The sequence below is a fragment of the Cryptomeria japonica genome, chromosome 1 (genome assembly GCF_030272615.1).
Source record: "Cryptomeria japonica chromosome 1, Sugi_1.0, whole genome shotgun sequence".
In the NCBI taxonomy this organism is placed as follows: Eukaryota; Viridiplantae; Streptophyta; class Pinopsida; order Cupressales; family Cupressaceae; genus Cryptomeria; species Cryptomeria japonica.
In genome coordinates, this window is record NC_081405.1 from 348,522,876 (window position 1) to 348,543,014 (window position 20,139).

The following is a 20,139-nucleotide window of genomic DNA, read 5'->3' on the forward strand; positions in this document are numbered from 1 at the left end:
GTCAGCCAATAGAAAAATAACACCTAATGCCTTTACTAAATAGTAAAAGTCTTTTTGGCCTCGCGGGGCGCTGCCCCTCGACCCCACCCTGTATCGCGACAGGGAGCGCGCAAGGGGCGCTGCCCCCAAACCCCCGTTGAAAAATATGGGGGGAAACTGCGTCGATAGAAGTAGGGAAAATTTTACCTCCAAGTCTGACACTGATTGGATCGACCAAGTAGATATAGAGGTTGAGGTTGTAGCCATGGCAGAGGAGGAGCAGAGAGCACGAGCAGAGACAGGAGATACTGATAGTGACACAGATGTTCCTGATGTTGGTGAGCATGGCATGGTGTCACGTGGAGCGACTATGGCTGCTGAATCATCCAGGACCTACCTTAAACGCCTTCGCAGGGGGCCAGGGTGAGAGGGTGCACGCTCCTCTAAGCCATAGGCTTGTAGTTGTATTTACCTTTGGTATTTGTGTGGAACATTTGATGATGATCATATGATGACATGGATTTTTTATTCCATGAGTTTTGTAATATTGTATACATTTGACAATATTTATATATTTATGTTTGTTATTTCCTTCAGCTACAATTTGCATTTATGCTAATGTGATTGATGTATACTTGTGTATGTAACCAAATGAGCCGAGTTTGATGATGTTATTGTGTCTTTAACGTGTATTCAATAAAGGGTGCATGAAACAAGTTTTAAATCTTTAAAAATCTCTAAATTTCTTGAGTTTTTCACTTTCTCGAGTCCAACCGAGTCTGACTCCGAGTCTGATTCAGCCTTGCCGAGTCTGAGCCGAGTCCGAGTCCTGTTTCTTTGGTAATGAGTATGATTCTATGAGTATGAATGATGAAATATCAAATATTGAGTGTTTGGAGATCATCTGACATCTGCAATGTTTCAATTATGGCTCTTATGTTCTCTAAACGCATTAATTTCTTTTTGTTTTTTGGTAAAACTACGGGTTTTTTTTTGCCAAGTCCTTGCCGAGTCTTTCACGAGTCTGAGTCCGAGTACAAGTTTTTGGTTTGCTGAGTCCGTGGCGAGTCCGATTTTAAAACTTTGATCCAGATGAACAAAAAAAATTGCAACAAAGATTAAAAAAAATATTAATGGGTGAAACTAATGGCTCATTTCAGTGGCTTGAACCAGAAGGTAAAAAACTTCACACTGCTCAGGTCAAATCCCACAAAATTCAATGGCCTTATCAACCACCTTGTCTAGGCCTCCTCCTATCATGCGTTGTATCCCACTAGTAAATCTTGGGTTTCCAATCGGTTTCTAGCTGTCAACTTCAGGACGGTCATTGGGCAATGAAGGATTCAAGTTCATTAGGAATGTGCTTGGATTTATTTTTGACATATTTAATTAGTGATTGTCTCCAGTTGATTTGTAACTTTATAAGAGAGTCTGTTTCAGCATGCAGTCCTGATGGAAAGAGTGTTAACTTCTCTCACATACAGAAGCAACTATTATTTTTTAAGTTTATTGCCAATTACAAAGTAAAAACTGATATGTTTCCTTTCATTTATCAAACCATGGGCAATCATTTTTCATTTAAGCTGGTCATTTTTACATTTTGTATCAAATTTGTGAAGGTGTGAGATTTTAAGCATTATATAATAGTAGAGATGGCAATACTGAGTTTTCTTTGTTTAAAACCAAACTAAACCATCTTCCATTGCCTTGGAGCTGCCCTTGTTCCGCTATTTGAAATAACATATGGTCTTGTTTTCAGGTCCATTCTAGTCTACCACGCTTGATTTTCCATGTACAGGATGAGGAAACTATAGTTCGTCAAGCATGCAAGGTACGTTTCTTGTCAATGTTCAACCCTTTCCCTACATCTTGTAGAAACTAATCAAATCTCGCTAGACACCGTTTATCATTCTGTACTATACACTCTTTTCTTTTACAGAACACATTGCGACAAATATTGCCTTTGTTGGATATCGAGAATATGATATCATTGGTCAACAGCAGAGCTTTTAATTCAGACCACAGGTGAGAAAAACTGTATTATACTAATCTGTTTTACCTGGGTAGAGTAATTCCAATTCATCAACCGTCGGTGCAGGATTGTCTATTTGAATATAATGAAGGATCGTTTGTGATATGGGAACATGTTCTTTGAGTTAAATTTTTGCTTTGAAATTTAAATGTTATTAGAAAATCCTTATAATTTTATTTTGGCTAACTCTTATTCTACAAATCTACCATGTACTAGTATCTCGAATAGATAGAGCTGAAACAACATATTGAGTAAATATAAAGTAAGTAGGATGCCATGTATAAGACCATTTTAACTTGGATTGAGCCTAAGCTCTCCCTGCATGTTATGGTGGGGTACATGTCTGCATACAAACTCTAGCTTGGTATCAACTTCCATGAGAGTATTAGATAAATAATTGTTTCATATTCTTCTGCTATGGAAATGTAGATCGATTTTTTTGCTTGCTATAGTTTGCATTTAATTTTTGATGAGTTACAATTTGAGGTTGATTTGGTGTTTGTGTTACTGTTCATATATCTTTCAGGAGTGATTATGAGGACATTGTGAGAGATTTCACCAAGAACCTTTGTGAACATTTTACTGACAGAACAGATACCTACATGGCGTCTGCCATCCAGGTCACAGTTCAATCTGTATTGTGAATAACTTGTAGTCTAGTTCTAGATAAAAAATACTTGTGGTTCTTTGGAAATCTTCTTTCCATGTTTAACTTTTGGTATTGATTACATTGCAGGCATTTGAAACTACCTGGCCTATTATTCAGGCAAATGCAGCATATTTTGCTGGGTGCATGCTGTCTCAACTAAGTGATCGACGCTTATTGCCTCCATATCTCACACAGGTTCATATTCTTTGATTTAAAAATGATTTGGTCATTGCAATGTTCTGGGATCAACTGCATGATATGATTCATTTCAGACATTTTACGTCTGTCTACTGAACCCATCATTAAGGAAAGGACTACACGGTTTATCCCAGAAGAACATTTTTAGGTATAGTTTTGATTCATGATGAAATCAGGGATCTTCATGAAACACATCCAATCCCAAAAACTATATATACCCATTTTAACATGCTCACCAAGTCCACCACCCAGAGTAACAAGGTTGTATTAAAATTTAAAACATATTACCAAGGTCCTCCAAGAAAAATCCAGACTCGAAATCAGATTTAAGTCAGTTTGGATTTGCCCCCTTCCTTTGAGGGGAAAAACCAACTAGGGAATGCCACGTCATCACCACAGAAGCTAGGTGTATAATGGGAAATGTGCCAACTAGGAAACTCTCTATCATCAAGCATGTTGTGTGTCATAATTGGAGAGAGTGTGAGACATGAACCTCCATCTCATCACCAAGGAATCCCTAGGATAAACTCTAACTAAAATACAATTAGTTAGGGTATAAATCACTTTGGGTCTGGGACTTCAAAGTTGAAAACCTATCTCAGTGCTGATAGTTGTTGCCTGATCAATTCAAATGACTGCATTGGAAGATGAAGTGCCCTGAGTTCGATAATGGGTTTTTCATCGTCGAAACTATGTTGGCTGATGAGGTTTTGTTCTTTAGAATCTACATATACACACTTAATCGGAAGACAGTGTTGGCATTTGATGCTAGCAGCAAGTTAGTACTAGCATTTGGCATCAACAGTTTGTGTAGAGAGCAAGCATTTCATGCATAAATCAGCTATCAGGAGATCACCATTTGATAACAATAGGTTAAAGACTTAAAGCTGATGGGCATCTTGTAGATGTAAGGTTAGTTAATCAAGGTATAAGAAAGAATCCTAGGAGTTGTGATATGATGATTATCTACAATTTTGTGCAATAACTTAAATATATTATCCATAATTAGTCTTCTATTGGATTCATGTTCCAAAAGAATCTCCGCTCTGCACGTGTTGCCACCCCTTTTGAATGAGTAGCATTATTTTTACAATGATATATTTTGTGCTGTATAAGAAAGAATCCTAGGAGTTGTGATATGATGATTATCTACAATTTTGTGCATTAACCTAAATATATTATCCATAATTAGTCTTCTATTGGATTCATGTTCCAAAAGAATCTCCACTCTGCACGTGTTGCCACCCTTTTTGAATGAGTAGCATTATTTTTACAATGATATATTTTGTGCTAATCATGAATATGAGTTTTCAATAACAGCTTGTGTTATCTTTCATTGTGTACTTTTTAGGTTCCGATGACATCTTGTGTTAGTCTTTCATTATGTCCTTTGCACATTTGATAACTGGTTGTTCATTGACAATACTTCATCATTTTATTGGGTCTAAACTTTTTAGGAAAGATTGGGATTAGGTAATTTGTTCTTGGGGCACAATAGAACCCTATTTAAATATGAAGTTTGAAATTTTTTTTTTTTAATTAAAAACTTTAGCTTTCGATTATTCTCGAGTAGTGGCTATAGAAGTGAATGACCTGTGCTTTTTTCTTTTGTAAGTGGAGCTTGCAGAATCCACCGATATGTTTTATGTGCATGTCGTCTCCTATAAACATTCCTGGCATATAGCTAGGACATTTTCCACTTTGAGAATGATAATGAAACATTGATAACCCATCCTTCATCCTAGAAATATGGGCTTTCTAGAGGCTACTCTTACCATCTGTTACCATTAGACATGGCTGGATAGAACTATTATATAATACACTTATAAAATATAATATCAAAAGTATTTATAATTTATTTATGTTTTTAGTTTACAATATTTATTTTTGCTATATTATATTTGTATGTTTAGTGATTTAAACATATATGAACAACTTATTTTTATTTGTTTATTATTATTGGTAAAAATGAGTTTTTGAAAGGGTTCAAACCCTTTTACACAGGGAAACAAGTTCGAGAAAGCACAAGCAGAACAACCAAAGTACACAAGAGACATGTAGTAACAAAGGTTGTTTCCAAAAGAAAACTTGCAACTTCAAACCAAAAGGTACATAGAGCAACCACCCAAAAATAAGGACAATCAACTCAAGGCAACATAAAGTCAAAATGCTGCAGAAGGTTTGGAAAACACACACCTTCCCCTTACATAACCCTGTTAAAGCAAGAATCCCTCCAAGCAACACACCATAGACTAGAAACCAAGCACAGGTCAGAAAGGGGCAAGGGGCAAGATGGGAGGATTTCTTTAGCCTCCAGCATCCTTTCTGAACTAGGACAGACCATTTCTGCTTACTTACAAACCTCCACTCAACCATTCACTTTGGGTTGAGGCCTACCCCCTAAGGTAGGAGGGCAACACCCTCTAAAAGAGCCAAAACTGAAAAGGGGGGAACCTCTGTAATGTCCCCTTATGTTATCACTTATGAAATAGGAACATTTAACTTATAAGAATCAATTGCAAGAGACTTATCTCGTCAAAAGTTTCAAATAATGATGATAATGGTTTACTCGATTTCAAAGTAATAGTTTATAATATCAATTTATAAATGATTGTCCTTATAAAATATAATTGATACCACATGTGTGTGTGTTTGTGTATATATCACTGCTATCTCTGAAGAACTGAAGAGAGAATTCTGCTCTTTCTGATGCATTACTGTGTAATGTATGCTTCGAATCTCCTTCCTTAGATTATAGCAATAATGCTATTTGAGCTGTGTCTGATCTGACAATGGAATTATGCTGATAAACTTTCCCTTTCACCTATGTGATGAAGGATGAATTGCTGTTTCTGATTTATACTTGTAAAAATATGCAATGTATTGGTTCTATATCCAATGTAAACTTTGAATTATGCAACAGCTATGCCAAAGGCAATAATGATCGAATGAGCAGATCCAAATAGGATACAATAATAAGCAAAACAATTTCCAGTGATGATTGATTGACTGAATTCAATCTCCTTATATATCTTGTAATACTGAAAGGATAGGTTGTATTCCAAAAGACACGTCTTATGCCTCTCCATAACAACCTCACTTCATAATATCCATTTGTTAAGTAAATTGTACCTCTTCAAGATTTATTGATTTATTATACCAACTATACCCTTCTCTGATTGCTGGCACTTAACTATTTTTAATCGTATCCTTTAGAGTATGTCCATCAGTCAAATACTCTATATTGCACTCCTTTGATACATTCTTGACAGATTTGTCTAAGTGTTGGCTAAAGTCGATTGCTTCTTATTGCATTTCTTTTATCAAACACTAGTTACTCATCCCATAACAGTGGTTAGTTATTGTCTCTACTTGTAATCACTGCCACATGCTTATTAATAAGTCCTTATTTGTGTTGGCATTGTGTTGTCATCGATGTCAACCGGATTTTGTTGTCATTGATGCCAACCGGTGAGTGATGTGTTGGCAGTGTATGTGAGTAAGTATTGGAGACCGGTAATGAATGCCAACCGGTGAGTGATGTGTTGGCAGTGTATGGTTGCCAGTCGGCAAGCATTGTGACCGATAAGAAAGCAAGGTTGAGCAAATGGAGAAAGTGCAAGCAACTGGTATGCAGTTGGATGTCCATCAGTAGGATTCCCACTGGATGAAGATGTTATCATAAGATGAAGATATGACCGACAGAGTTTGGGCTGTTGCAAGTTAGTAAGGTAGACAAAGGGGATGTCTAACTGGTTATGTGCCTGATTGAAGGTGTATCTTCTCAATGTCAACTAAGTCATATCAGTGCTATATCGGAAGCAGAGAAAGTAATGTATTGGCAACCGGTTCGTACCAGATGGTGGTCAGCAAGTGACAAAGATCCACTTCTACCGGTAAGTGGTAATACTAAGTTTATCCCACTACATGCAGGGAATGCATCATGAGCCTCCTGTATATGAAATCAGAGATATACCGGATCAGCAAGAGTTGGCATGTTGAACTATCGAGACAGAAGAGGAAGAACGAGAAGTGATGTGGTTGCCACTTTGGCAAATCAGTTGAGATGATGTCTGGGCTAATGAAGATGAAGGTAAGGTTTAGCAGTTGCAAACATGGAGTTACTGGAATGTTGATATCAACAGAGATCCCTATTGATGATTGATGTTTGTGTTGTCATGTCATCGATGTGATAGAATGTGTGCATTGGAGACTGTTGGCATGTTAGTGTCAACCGGTAAGCAAGCAAAGAGGCAAAGTGGAAAGCTCTCATCAGATGAAGATATGCATGGTAACCCACTCTGGATACATGCAGTGGATTGGCAAAGTTTGGTGACCAGGCTAATGTATCCCTCCGGCAGAACAGGTGACTGCATGGTTTGAAGGTTGGTCGGTTAGTGTATAACTGGCAAGGTGATATGAACCGGTAGGTATGTCCCAGTTGTGTGTTGTGGTCGGTGACCATGCCTGAATCGACACAGTGAGCTGAGGTGGATGCCGACAAAGATGACATGTGGCTACCAAGTGGCAAGCATGCAGAGGTAGGTGAAGAGTCCATCGACGAGGTAGTTAGTGATTAGGTCGACATTAATGTCGACTGCGGGAATCACGGGTTAGGTGCAGGAGGATGCGGCTCATTAATGTCGACTGCGGGAATCACGGGTTAGGTGCAGGAGGATGCGGCTCAAGGCAGACCAAAAGGTGAAGATATGTGGTATGATAATCAATGCAAGTTGTGCAGATGTAGTTCGGATTTGGTGAAGGCAACCGCGAGATCATTTATGGTGATTGAGAAAGTCAAGGTCGACAAACAGGTTGCAAACTACTAAGTACAGTAAATGTGCACAGGAAGGATCGAAGGATGGCGTGTTATCTAATTTGTTGCAAGTTGTCAATCCCCAAACAAGATCAGATATGATTTGATACGAATGGTGTCGGTAGAAGAAACCCTAAGCGCTCCAAGGTTTGATTTTCAGTTTTGGCGGGAAGACTGATGGATATACAGGCAAGCAAAAGATTGAAGATGATTGATGTTTCCAATGATGTTGTGATGTCGGAGAAGAGTGTGTGAGTGTGCATCAGAGAGTTAACCAGTCAGAGAGTTCATCGAAGATCATAGTGACTGAGTGTTGGAAGGTGTAACTGGTAAGAGGGTTTAGCAGAGGTTTAACCGGTAAGGTTAAAGTAACCAGTAAGTTGCAAAAGAGTATAACAGTTGAGTGAACCGGCAAGGGAGAAACGCCAAGACAGCAGCAAAGAGTCAAGGAGAGAAGAGTGAGTACCGGTGGGGATCAAGCAAGGCAAAAACAGAGAAGAAGTGGACCGGTAGTGTTAGAACCATAAGAAGGCAACAGTGAATGAAGCAAAACAGCGTGAGCAGAGTATCGGTAGTGACAAGAGGCAGTGGATTAGAGAATAGTAAACTGGCAAAGAAGAGGTAGAGTCTGAACCGGTAAAGTGGCAGCACAGAGTGAAGGTGAGTAGAGAACCGGCAGAGAACAGAGCAGAGGTGAACCGGTGAAGAGATTATATGCAGAGGTTACAGAACTCATTTGTAACCGGATTATTACTAATGTATTGTTTTGATAGCATTCATTGTGATCACTGAGTTGGTGCTCGGTGTAGGGGTTGGTGCCCTAAACTTTGCAATACAAGTGTTTATTGTGAGGCTGGATTGGAGCAGTAGACTCCAACAGCATTTCTCACCAAGGTTTTTCCCACATTGGATTTTTTTCGTACATCCAGTGTTATGTGATGTGTATTTGTGTGTTCTTGCATCTTGATGTCTCCCCCTATCTGTAATATCCTCCCTAATGTTTCCCAAAAAAATTTCACAATTACATTCAACACAACACTTGTTATGGTTAGGAAATGAAAACCAAATGTTGCTGAAAGTAACCCTCCACTTTCTGATCACCGAGAGCCCAATCTGGGAGGCTGAGAGCATACAGTGTTGAGGGGATCGTTAGATGCCAATAACTGAAAATGATTACAATCTTCGAGTGGCAAGCCAGCCCCTTCCACTTATACAGCGGGATAATGAAAACAATGCAATCACTTGGCGGTAAACCAGCCAAGGACAAGCTAAAGAACTAAATAATGCAATCACTCAATCGCTTGTTCAGCGGGAGGACTAGAAATGAAATTACAATCAACTCTACCGCTTATGCAGCGGGAGGACAGTATTCCAATATTCAAAATAGGCAGAAAAGCTAGCCTCTTCCACTTATGTAGTGGGACTAAGAGCAATAATCCAATTAGATGGTTGTTAGACTACTAACCAGCTTTACAATGCACAATATGGATTACAATTTAAGGGAAATCACTATTCCAAAGATAGGCGGCAAGGCCAGCCTCTTCTATTTATGCAGTGGGACAAGAAAGAACAATAGAAAATGTTGTTAGTATTACTACCAGCATTACAATATGAATCATAGCATATAAGAGTGATAAACCAAGTGCAATAACATGACCAACAGCTGCGAATGAAACCAAGTCCTTTCTCTTCATCCCAATGAACTCACACACTCGAAAACCAACTCCAAACACCAAAAACTCTAATTCTGATATACTGCCAGCACGCTGAAAACACATAGACCAGCAACACCAAATCCCACTAAAACACTCACAACTCACCCAATTCTTAACCAAATGACACGAAACTGAAAGCAAATGATCACTAGGAGGTAGGTGATCATTCTTAGGACAACGAAACATGGCAAACCGACCCCAATAATTTATGCACGCATTCCAAAGCGTTCAGCCACATGGTATGGCCAACTAAGGTACGATTTTGCAAACATAAAATCCAACACACCATTTTAAACTCTATAAACTTGCAAAATGAATCGCCTAAACCATAAAGAAAGATAGATGAAATACCCAAAACGAGGAGGATGACACATTGAGACCTGCGACCCAAAATCCACTCCGCGACTAGCAACAAGAACACACTACAGCACTCCCAAAAATCAGAAATCTAATATTTAAATCTACAACATTAACTTCAATCCACTCCTCTGAATGAAGAGCAGTCTCTAGCTTGACTAGTTGTTGTATTGCAAGCAAGAAATCAAGTTATGGCTAGGAGGTAAGCGTTCCCCGAAGCTTTCACTCTGCATTTCGATAGCATTTCATTATAAAAATTCTTGGATATCAAAAACAAGAGCCCAACACTCTTATTTATGGACTTTGTGTCTCCAAATTCAAATTCACATTCCCTCCAAATGAACGCCAAACCCAAATGCACATTCACTTCACATTATTTTGAAATTACATTTCATTTCTCCTTTCTCCAAATCGACCTTCTCATAGGAGCAAATATACTTTATAAAAATGACAATAAAATCATAATGTGGCATCCAAGGTAGATAAGTGAAATATATTATAAAATTAACTTATTTCTCCATAAGATATTGCCTTATTAATATTTCACGTTATAAAGTATTTTTCCTCAACAATAAATTGTCCAATATATAATAAAGGAAATGACTTAGATATCAATATAACTTAAGCAATCCCTTTAAAATAAATTGTCCAACCTTTGCCTTAAGTTATAATTTAATTTAAAACACCATTTTTCATCAAATATTAAACCTGCTAAAATAAGCTCCAAAGATATGGGGAAACAAGCTGAGAGAATTGCCTTGCCAAAAATAGTCACTGAACTGAGCTGAAGAATCCTTGCCAAAAATAGCACCAAAAAATGCTTAGAAGACCAACTGCTCAAACTGCCCTGTTGGAAATAGCCATCTAAATAGGCTTGTTGATATCTTGCTAAAAATAGTAAGTGTTTCCAAAGTGATTTTAACCACATTCTGAGCAGTCGTCGCACTTACTAAAAATAGTAAGTCCGGAAAAAGTCACCCGATGCAGATGTATGTCGAGCCATCTTGAAGCTCTCTGAAAACCTAGAAGGAATCCAGAATCCAAACTGTCAAACTCCCACATACACCTCGTGAAAACTCCAAAGAATCCTCCTAGAAAATAGAAAACCCTAATTTTTGCTCTCGACTAGCCTACAGGCCTCCGAAATAGGCTAACAACTAACTGAACTAATCACTGCGGAGAAGGGGACATTACACTATCTCTCTGGTATATTTACTTTGTGTTTGAACTGCTAACTGGTACACACTTTTAGGATTAAAAGGTTAAGGTTTTTGATAACCACTTATTCACCCTACCCCCCTCCCCCCTCTCTCAGTGGCATCTTGTGTTCTACAATTTGATTGTTTATCCCCTTGCTATCGTTATCAACTAATCATCTGATTAGTCAACTATTCGCTTAAATCAATCTCCTTGATTATTGCTGACAATATAATTACTCAATGTAAACATGGGATCAATCGAACGTTTATTGGGTGCCATAATCTTATGGTTACGTTGTTGTAGGTGAAGGTGATCAGTATATCAATGGTGTTGCTTCACACAATTCTGCCATCGTTTGTCTCTTTGTTGTCTTTAGTACTCTGTCCAAACCATCAATCTTTGGAAGAATAGCAATAAGCATAATTTAATTGTTGTTAATATCCAAGCTGCCATCTAACCAAAAGTTATGACTATTTGATTAGTCAACTATCTTCTAACACCACCTTTAACCATTCTTGGTCAATTCTTCAATTCCCTTGTTGAGTTCACCTATCTTTATGGGTTACTTGCATCTTTGTTTGGTCTCCATATATGAATTGGTCTTGAATATGTAGTGATATTCGATCCAAGCAATCTGATTAGTCCACTGGTTGCTGTCAAATGATTCTCAATCTAGTTCACTGCTATTCCAACTTTGCAACAAATGCTTAGGATGCCTTTGTTATGACATTCATATCACCTCCATGATTGCCTCATCATATGATGATTGTTGCAATGAAGGTAATTGATATTTGAACATGACACTTGATCTTGACCCATCTCAATATTGTATCCTCTGATGTGTTATAGGAAAATTGTCTTATTGATAAGACTTCAGGATTTTCCTTTATTCTCTTGATGTTTTATTAATTCTTTATGGAAGGAACATGCAAACTATCTACTTGAATTCTTATTTGTTATGTACAATTTACTATTAACTATTTCCTAACTATCTTGAGGTGCTCAAGGTTTGCCATTCCTTGACCTCATGTGTGACTTATTGGTGTTACATTATTAGGGCAAAGATGGGGACATCACAACCTCCTTGACACAACTCTCCACAGACTCCATGATAACAAGGTTGAGAAGGCACCAACTGGACCTTCTCCATCTGAACCCGTTTTGTTGCAATCAGAACACATCATCAAGTAGTTAATAGTTTAATTTAAATGTGTTAATTTTTTTTCCAATTTTTATTGTTTCTTCATAACCTGAATTGGATATGACCCCTGATGACGAAGTGCCATACCAGATTGCACAAAATCATGGGTTAATATATGTATACATCTGGATATGTTATGCATGTTGTATCCAAGATTTTTGCATCCATATCTAGTATATGATAGGCAGATACGTGTACCTTGGCAGGGGAGGGTATGTATCCAACAACTCTGGTTAACATTTCCACGAATGTTTCCTTAAGCGCTGATTATTTGACCTCCAGAATCTCCATATTCATCTATCAATTATAAGGTTCTAATGAACATATGACAAGACATACCTCTGATTCCTGTTAATATATTGAGCAGTCAAAACTTAAGATATGTGTGCCCACATTAGATATTTGCATTTCTGAGATGGTACATGTTGCCCCAATTTAGTTGAGGTCATATCATTACTGCTACCCTTTATTTTCAAAAGGAGCATTTCGTTTGTCACCAAAATGTGCTAGAATTTTTTTTATAATTGTAAGCTTGATTGAGATTTGTATTATTTGTTAATTATTTTTTACAATTGATAATTTATTCCTACTTCTCTGAGAAATCTGCGTGCTTAGAATCTTGTATTAGCTTGAAAGCTGGTCTCACGGGCCTATCATTATCAAGGGAATAGACATTATAAACTATATATTGTCCCTTCTCACGATTCTGTTTTTTTTTTTAAAGACTAATTAGTGAGGGGTCTACTATGGCCATCACCCACACTAAGGAGAGATAAAGTTACATAAAAGAAACATTAAAAGACAATATCACTTGATCATACAATAACAAAGCATCAAAACCTGAGCATGAGTTCTTAGAAGATGCAACTTCCAACAAGAGTTTTTGCTTAGAAGAATATTTTCTTTTATTGTTATTCATAAGGTCATGTATTAAACATATTTTTTCAGGTGATTAAAAAATCAGTTTCTTCTTTTCACTTTTTACTTTTAATCTGTTTCAATCTTTTCTTGGTAACTAATGTTCATTTATATTAATTTTTTAAATAGGTGGTTGGTATATTGGTTGTGAAGTCTGCACGATCTCCTGATGCAGTAGTTCGAGCAACAGCAGCATCTGCTCTAAGTTTGCTTTTGGAAAACATCCATTAGTTTAGATGGTTTTGATCCATATTCTTTTCTACGATCCATGTAAAATTAGTATTTTTGTGTATGTTGTACAGACGATTTGAGATTCAGTGAAAAGTTAAAATGCTCAATCAGGAATAAATTTGTATTGGCAAATGCCTTCAAATTTTGGAACAAAATTTTAAAGATTGTTTTAACATCTTTATTTATTAAATTGTATCTCATTTGTTCATATTCATCTAATTTTGTGAACAACTCTGAACTGATTTTTTCCATTCATTCTTTAAAAAAGAAAAATTGGCACATTGGACTGCCTAACAAACAATTGTGTTTACTCTTCTCAGTAAAACTTTTTGTATGGTGTAGTGCTCCTCCCTGATTCATCCCTTATGAGAGGATGTGATAAAACTTTTAGATTAGTTCATGTTTATGATGCCTCTTGGTCATTCTTAATATTGATATTCTCCTTGACAATGGTGGATTCATTATGATGACTATGTTGACTCTATGTTCTAGTTTGATTATTGAAGATAGGTGAATGATTAGCTTCATGGTTATTTCACTAGTTAGGACACAAGGTTCATGTTTTTTTCCTATAATGATTTATCTTAGACGTTTCATATTGGCAAATGATACATTATGACTTATGAGGATGATGATACATCTTGGATTATTATGATGGAAGGACTTTTATTTGGTGATTTATAAAGCACTTATTATACGCATGTGATTTATATTGTTTAAGGTGATGATGGTATCGTGTTAGTGCTAACACTTCATGATTATTTTGGATGAGATGATGTTGTGATTGTCGTGAATGTCTTAACTGTAGTCGTGATAGAGACGATGTCATATCATTCATTGTGAACATGATATGATGTTGTGATTCTCTTCACTTGTCTGATTATTTGTGATATATGCAATGTATATGTTGTCTTGTGGATATTAGTGGATGCAGGGTTGCAAATACTAGACATCGACTCCACTTGGTCTCATTGGTCTGAGGGTGTCTTTATCCCAATGGCAAGTTGATCGGATGTGACTTGATTTCCTTCTACACACTCTAGGTTTAAGTTGATACTTTGTCAATTTAGTGTCTTAGCTTGAGTCATCTTCTAGGCATCGTGTGGTATGTTGTTCAACCCTATGACGGGTTGCCTTGTGGAAGTTGTGATTATTTATTAAATAACAATTAATTGACTCATATAGTTTATTAAATATTAAATTAAATTAATGGATGGCATTAATATTTAGATATTATTGTGTAATTTAATTATTGAGGGTTATTATTTATTAATGTTATTTGTGGATCATAATTGGCATTTATAATTATGCATGAAAGATTATTTATTTATTTATTTATTACATTTTATATGTATGTGGGAGATATTTATAGTATTGAGTTTAAATTATATTGGTTGGAACATTTATATCTATCCATACATTTAATTATTTATTTATTTATTGTTGGCTTATCTATTTATTTGTTATTTATTTGATATTTATTTACTTACCCCTTGTTATGGTGGGCCTTTTTGCGAGTTGTGTTTGTGAAATGATATTATTTATTTATTTATTTTGTGGATTTAATTGGGTGTTTATATTTATTTGTGCTTGTAGTTTATTTATTGGTATTTGGTTTATTTTTACTATTTACCCCTTTTTATTTACTTATTTAATTATTTTTCCTACCTACTCTTTTTTACTATTGGATTGTTCTTATTATTTAATCTATTTTTACCCATTTGGATTATTAAATTATTATTTATCCTACCTACCCTATTTTATTATTGGTTGAGAGATTTGGGTAAGTTAAATAATATTATTTTTATTTTCTTACCTCGAATTTGGGTATGGTTGGTAAGAAATATTATATTATCGATTGTTTTGATTGGTGGATATTTTTGTATAGTTTTGAATGAAATATTATTTATGGGATTTTTTTAGTATTGTCGGGAGTTGGTTTTTTGGGAGAATTTTTCTGCATTTGAAGATTTTGATTTGCATGCTAGGAGCTGGGTTGGATTTTGCTAGAAGTTTGCTTGGTTTGGTTTTGCTCTTCATCGATTTCATTATGCCATAACTTTTATTGCTCCAGGTTGGTGTCTGTGAAAAGATTGTATTCAGGAGTATGCTGAAAAAATAGTGAAGTAATGTTTATAAAGACTATTATATAAAGCTGGGGGTTAATATATATATCTATGGATTTTATTGCCTATGTTTTTCCATGTATGGTATCGGCCATTGCTTTGTGTGTTTGTCAGGTATGCATTGATTCTTCTAGCTATGTAGTTTGGGTGTGAGTTTCCTCATGTTGTGTACGCCTTGGAGTTCCTTTTGATATTAAATGTTTTGGAGATTTCATTTTGGCGCTTGTGTTGGTTCTGTAGTGTATGGTTGGAAGTCTATTTTGTCTCTGCGAGAGGAATTCTCATGTATCAGTTTACCATTGGTTAATTTATTAAATTCATTGGTTTTTAATTAGCCTTGAGTTTCTATTTGATTGATTATGGTGTTGTTTGGAAGTCGTATTAATTTTTGGACTTGTAATTTCTAAGTTCATTTTTTTAAGTTTATTTGCAAAGGCGTTGAACTATTTGTCAAATGTGCTGAAACTATGTATGCATCATTGTATTTTTCATATTTGCTATGGGATTGAGAGAATGCGCTCTTTAGACCCATATATGCATTGTTCTATGAAATGAAAGCGTTGTTATATTTGTTACATGCACTAATGTATTAAACAAAAGCGTTAGTCTGTTAGTCATAAGTGTTGTTTTATTGGGCAAAGGCGGTAATTTATTTGTCAAATGTGCTATACTGTTTCTAATAAGCGCTAGTCTACTTTATTTATGGTATTTTGTTGGTTTTAGTTCTTTGAGTCAAATTTTCTAGGTTTGTTTTTGTACCAAAGGTTTTTCATGATTATCCTCATAATTTCCAATTCTATGTACTTCTCAGATTTGGTTATATGATGTGCTTTAGCTTTGGCAAGTAGAGTTGTGTCTTGTTGTTGAGGAATGTGATAGTTTGGCTCCAACAAGTTGATGTGCCTTGTGGAAGATTGATTTGCACATGCCTGAGCAACAGAATATTTTGCTTGCTCTTGATATGGATTATTGAGGCTCTTGGATACTTCATATTATTGGTATCATGGCTTATGTTTATAATTTGGATTTTATATCTATTCGAATGTGGATGTTATTTATAGAATGCATTTGTATGAGCCTCTATGTGTTATTGTGATGTGTATACCCTAAAGTCTTGGAACATGGTTAGGGGGAGTGTGCTTTCATGTGATGGACGAGGTTATGAGAGATAGACTGCTAAGAGGTTCCTTGTAAGGATGCTGAGAGTCTAGACCACTAGAGCACATTGAAAGTTTTATTTGTTTTTAATAAGTGATAATCTTAATAATTAATTAGATGAGCTGGGTAGTTAGGATTCATCTAAACAAGATAAAAATTTGGCTTGAGCCCCAATGCTTAGTTCTAGGGAGGATGTTTTAGGATAATCTTGGGAAGGCCATAGCGATGGCAAACCAAACTCCCTTGATCTCTCATAGGTCGAGACGATTCTACATGTCTATCAAGATTTGATGTTGTCCCTTCTTTATGAGGGTAGCATGTGATGACACTCTTTCCCTACATGTGTCCTTGTTCCTTATGCCACGGTTGTTGATATGCCTCTAGGAGTTTTATACTTTCGATTTAGCCATGTGATGTGATTTGGATTACTTGTTCATGTGGTGGTTTTCAGTTGTGGTTGTTGTCTTGGGAGGTCTCTTTGGTTGTTAAGTGGCAGCCTAGGTTTAGAGTGTGTGTGGGACCTTGTGTCATCTCCTAGCATGGGGGTGGTTCCTTAATGGTTCCACATTGTCGAGTGGTTTGATGTTTTCTTCCATTGGTATGTTCTTCATTGGATGCTTTTGTGCGAGAATGTGGATTATTTATCTCTTCAGCATATGGATGGATTCTTGTAGTAGATTGTGGTATACATCTATGTAATGTAAACCAATGTTGTAATAGTGATTCATGTGGTATTTATATTAGTAGGATAGGAAATTAAGTATTATGAGATAATTGTATCTGTAAATGGAGACCATGTATCTTGATGTTGGAGGATCTTGTATTCTTATGTAATGGAAATTGATGTAGTAGGTTGAGATCATGGTATCTGTAATAGAAAATGTTATTGTGATCCTAGTTGATTCTATGTTGCGACTTGGATGTACATTTATGAAAATATAGATTTAGATTCATGGTTAAATTAAAGGGTTGCTATTGGCTTGGTAATATGGATGTTTTATGATGTAATGAGGATATTGGATTAGTCTTGAATGGTTTAGAATATATGTCCTTAGTTGTAAATGAAGTTACTCACTCGTCTCTTGTATGTGGTTGTGTATGAGTATTATGTTGGATGTATATGATTATTCTTAATGATGGAAATGAACTAGTCATGTTGTAGGAGGTAGTTAGTAATAGGTAATGATGGTAGCTTGAATGATTAAGATAATGGGATGAGAGATGTTATCGGTTAGTATTCATGTGTTTGTATGGCATTGAAATAAAGATTATATCCTAGTCATATGTGATGCATTAAGACATGGAGAGAATAATGGTTATGCCTGAAAAGGGATATATAGTATGCATTATGTTTTGGAAGTAGAAGGGTCTAGGAACATTTGGAATTGGTGCTTTAAAACGAACCTCTTACGAAATAAATTGGTAATTGGATTTAATGGAATGTAAATATGATGACTTAATTAAGTGGATGGTCTCTTATGTTATTGTATGAAGTAAATGTTAGGATTTGGATGTAGATTCAAGTGAATATGTAGAATGTGATAAAATTTTATGATGTTAGTTATGTTCATATACTTATTGTTATATTAGGTAATGGTGTTGATATACACTAGGGAATGTTAATTGATGAATTGATATTTATTCCGTTTGCGTATTTTGTTCATATTGTATATGGTGAAAATGGATAACAATAATAACGATATTGAAAGGCTAAATGAATTCAACCACAAAACCCTAGCCTAACAACAACAAAGATCCACCATAACATATGAAGATTACCTAAGACAATGCAAATCAAATGAAATCACAAAGATTATACCATCACATGTCCAATAGGATTTGGATTTCCATTCTTCCTATCTCCATTGATCTTGCTTGATATATTTGCTCTCAGATTTTATGTGCACAAGAGTTCAACAAAGAATGGAATGTGGTTGCAAGTAGGATCATAGTGTAGTCAAGTGTATAAAACTCATTAGGGTTTGATAATGAAGGAAGCATCTCCTTATATAGAAGACACTATATGAAATGGAGGAATAAGATTGAGAGGTGTAAATGGAGGTCGGCTATGATTAGAGGGTAGGTAAAAGAAATAATAAAATAATGAAAGGGGTAGGTAGTATATGAATTAAGAGATGAATGACATGTGTCATAGGTAGAAAAGGTTAATGAATTAACTAAATAAATAAATATTTATTTAATTAATAAAAGAAGTGGGATCAATTAAATAAATAAAATATTTATTTAATTTAGGAAAAGGGTAATTTAAATAAATAAATGTATTTATTTAAATGAGAAATAAGGCTAGAAAATGATAAATAAATTAATTAAATAAATAAAGATTTATTTAATTAATAGAAGAATTAGGCTTAGATAATTAAATAAATAAAATATTTATTTAATTAGACTTGACAATTTTGGGTATCTACATTTTGCCCCTCTTTGAGACAATGTGGCTTGCCGCGTTGTTTCAGAGAAGATAAGATGAACTGATACAGAGTTGCCCCAAGATGGGAATGATATGCCCCCTCGAGAGATTGGATGAAAATGTTTGAAAAGATTATAGACAATCTCTCGATAAGAAAGATGGGATAGAATGGACTGACTGGATAAAGTGATAGAGTCACGGGATAATGAGACTGACTCGAGAAACGAGGGCTAGGGAAGTCTATAAGATAGACCACGGGGGAAATACATCCTCATTGTCATCCACACATCCAAAAGATCAGAGTGCAAAGCGAAAAAAAAAGCAGCAGCAGTCAGCAGCGATGGCCTTGGTTCACAGATTCAACTGCGTTCGCCGATTCCAAAGGCCAGCAGAGGCAGGAGAGCCGGTAAGTACCACAAAACCTCCTTGTCCCTTTTTGCATTTAACATCCTTGTTGCAGATTTTGTATTTTGAAGTTGCAAATCTGATGTTTTCGACAGCATTTTGATATTATCGCGTCTGCGTACTTTCAGTCGTGTTTTTGATTTTCTGGCGCGTCTACGACATCTAGAATCGCGTCTGTGTTATCGGCAGTATTTTATTTTTGCAGGTTCCGAAAATCGCGTTTGCGTTCCTTAGTCGCGTCTGCGGTGTTTTTAGATGCGCCTGTGTCTAGAGGTCACGTCTGCATTCTGGAGCCGCGTCTGTGTCTCACAGAACCGCATCTACGTCACGAAGTCGCGTCTGTGTTGAAGCTTGTCTTAAAAGTAAAATCGTTTGGTTGAAGGCCCCTATTTTCATAAAGTCTTTTGGGATCTAAAATTTACCTAACTTGTGTGCTTGCAGGAAGGGGTGATTATTCCAAACAATCCAAACTACTAACAACTCTTTGTTGCAGGTCCTTGGCAAGGGTTTTTGGATTTTTATTGTGTGCCTTGTTTTCATAGACTAGCAAACACTTCAATTGGTGCACTAAAATTGAATCATTGTCTTTTGTGTCTTGAGCAATAGGCTCTTTTTGTTTAATCTTTAGAGGGCCTGTCTTCCCATGTGGTCATTAGGACTAATAGTGAGAAGAGAATGACCCAAGTGGTAGCGAGGAAAACCCACCTCTTCCGAACCACTATAAAC

General features: G+C 36.1%; 1 protein-coding gene across 11 annotated transcripts in view; it reads left to right on the forward strand.

Moving 5' to 3' along the window:
- The window catches only part of LOC131069149 (protein SHOOT GRAVITROPISM 6), a 381,540-nt gene extending 368,030 nt beyond the window's left edge, over nucleotides 1–13,510 (forward strand). For all 11 annotated transcript variants that reach the window (XM_058004502.2, XM_058004498.2, XM_058004497.2 and 8 more), the window contains 5 exons: nucleotides 1,739–1,810; nucleotides 1,919–2,004; nucleotides 2,538–2,631; nucleotides 2,748–2,855; nucleotides 13,195–13,510. In XM_058004502.2, the coding sequence (XP_057860485.2) occupies nucleotides 1,739–1,810; nucleotides 1,919–2,004; nucleotides 2,538–2,631; nucleotides 2,748–2,855; nucleotides 13,195–13,296 (462 nt within the window). In that variant the 3' untranslated portion in view covers nucleotides 13,297–13,510. The remainder of the gene's footprint in view (nucleotides 1–1,738; nucleotides 1,811–1,918; nucleotides 2,005–2,537; nucleotides 2,632–2,747; nucleotides 2,856–13,194) is intronic.
- Nucleotides 13,511–20,139: the final 6,629 nt, after the last annotated feature.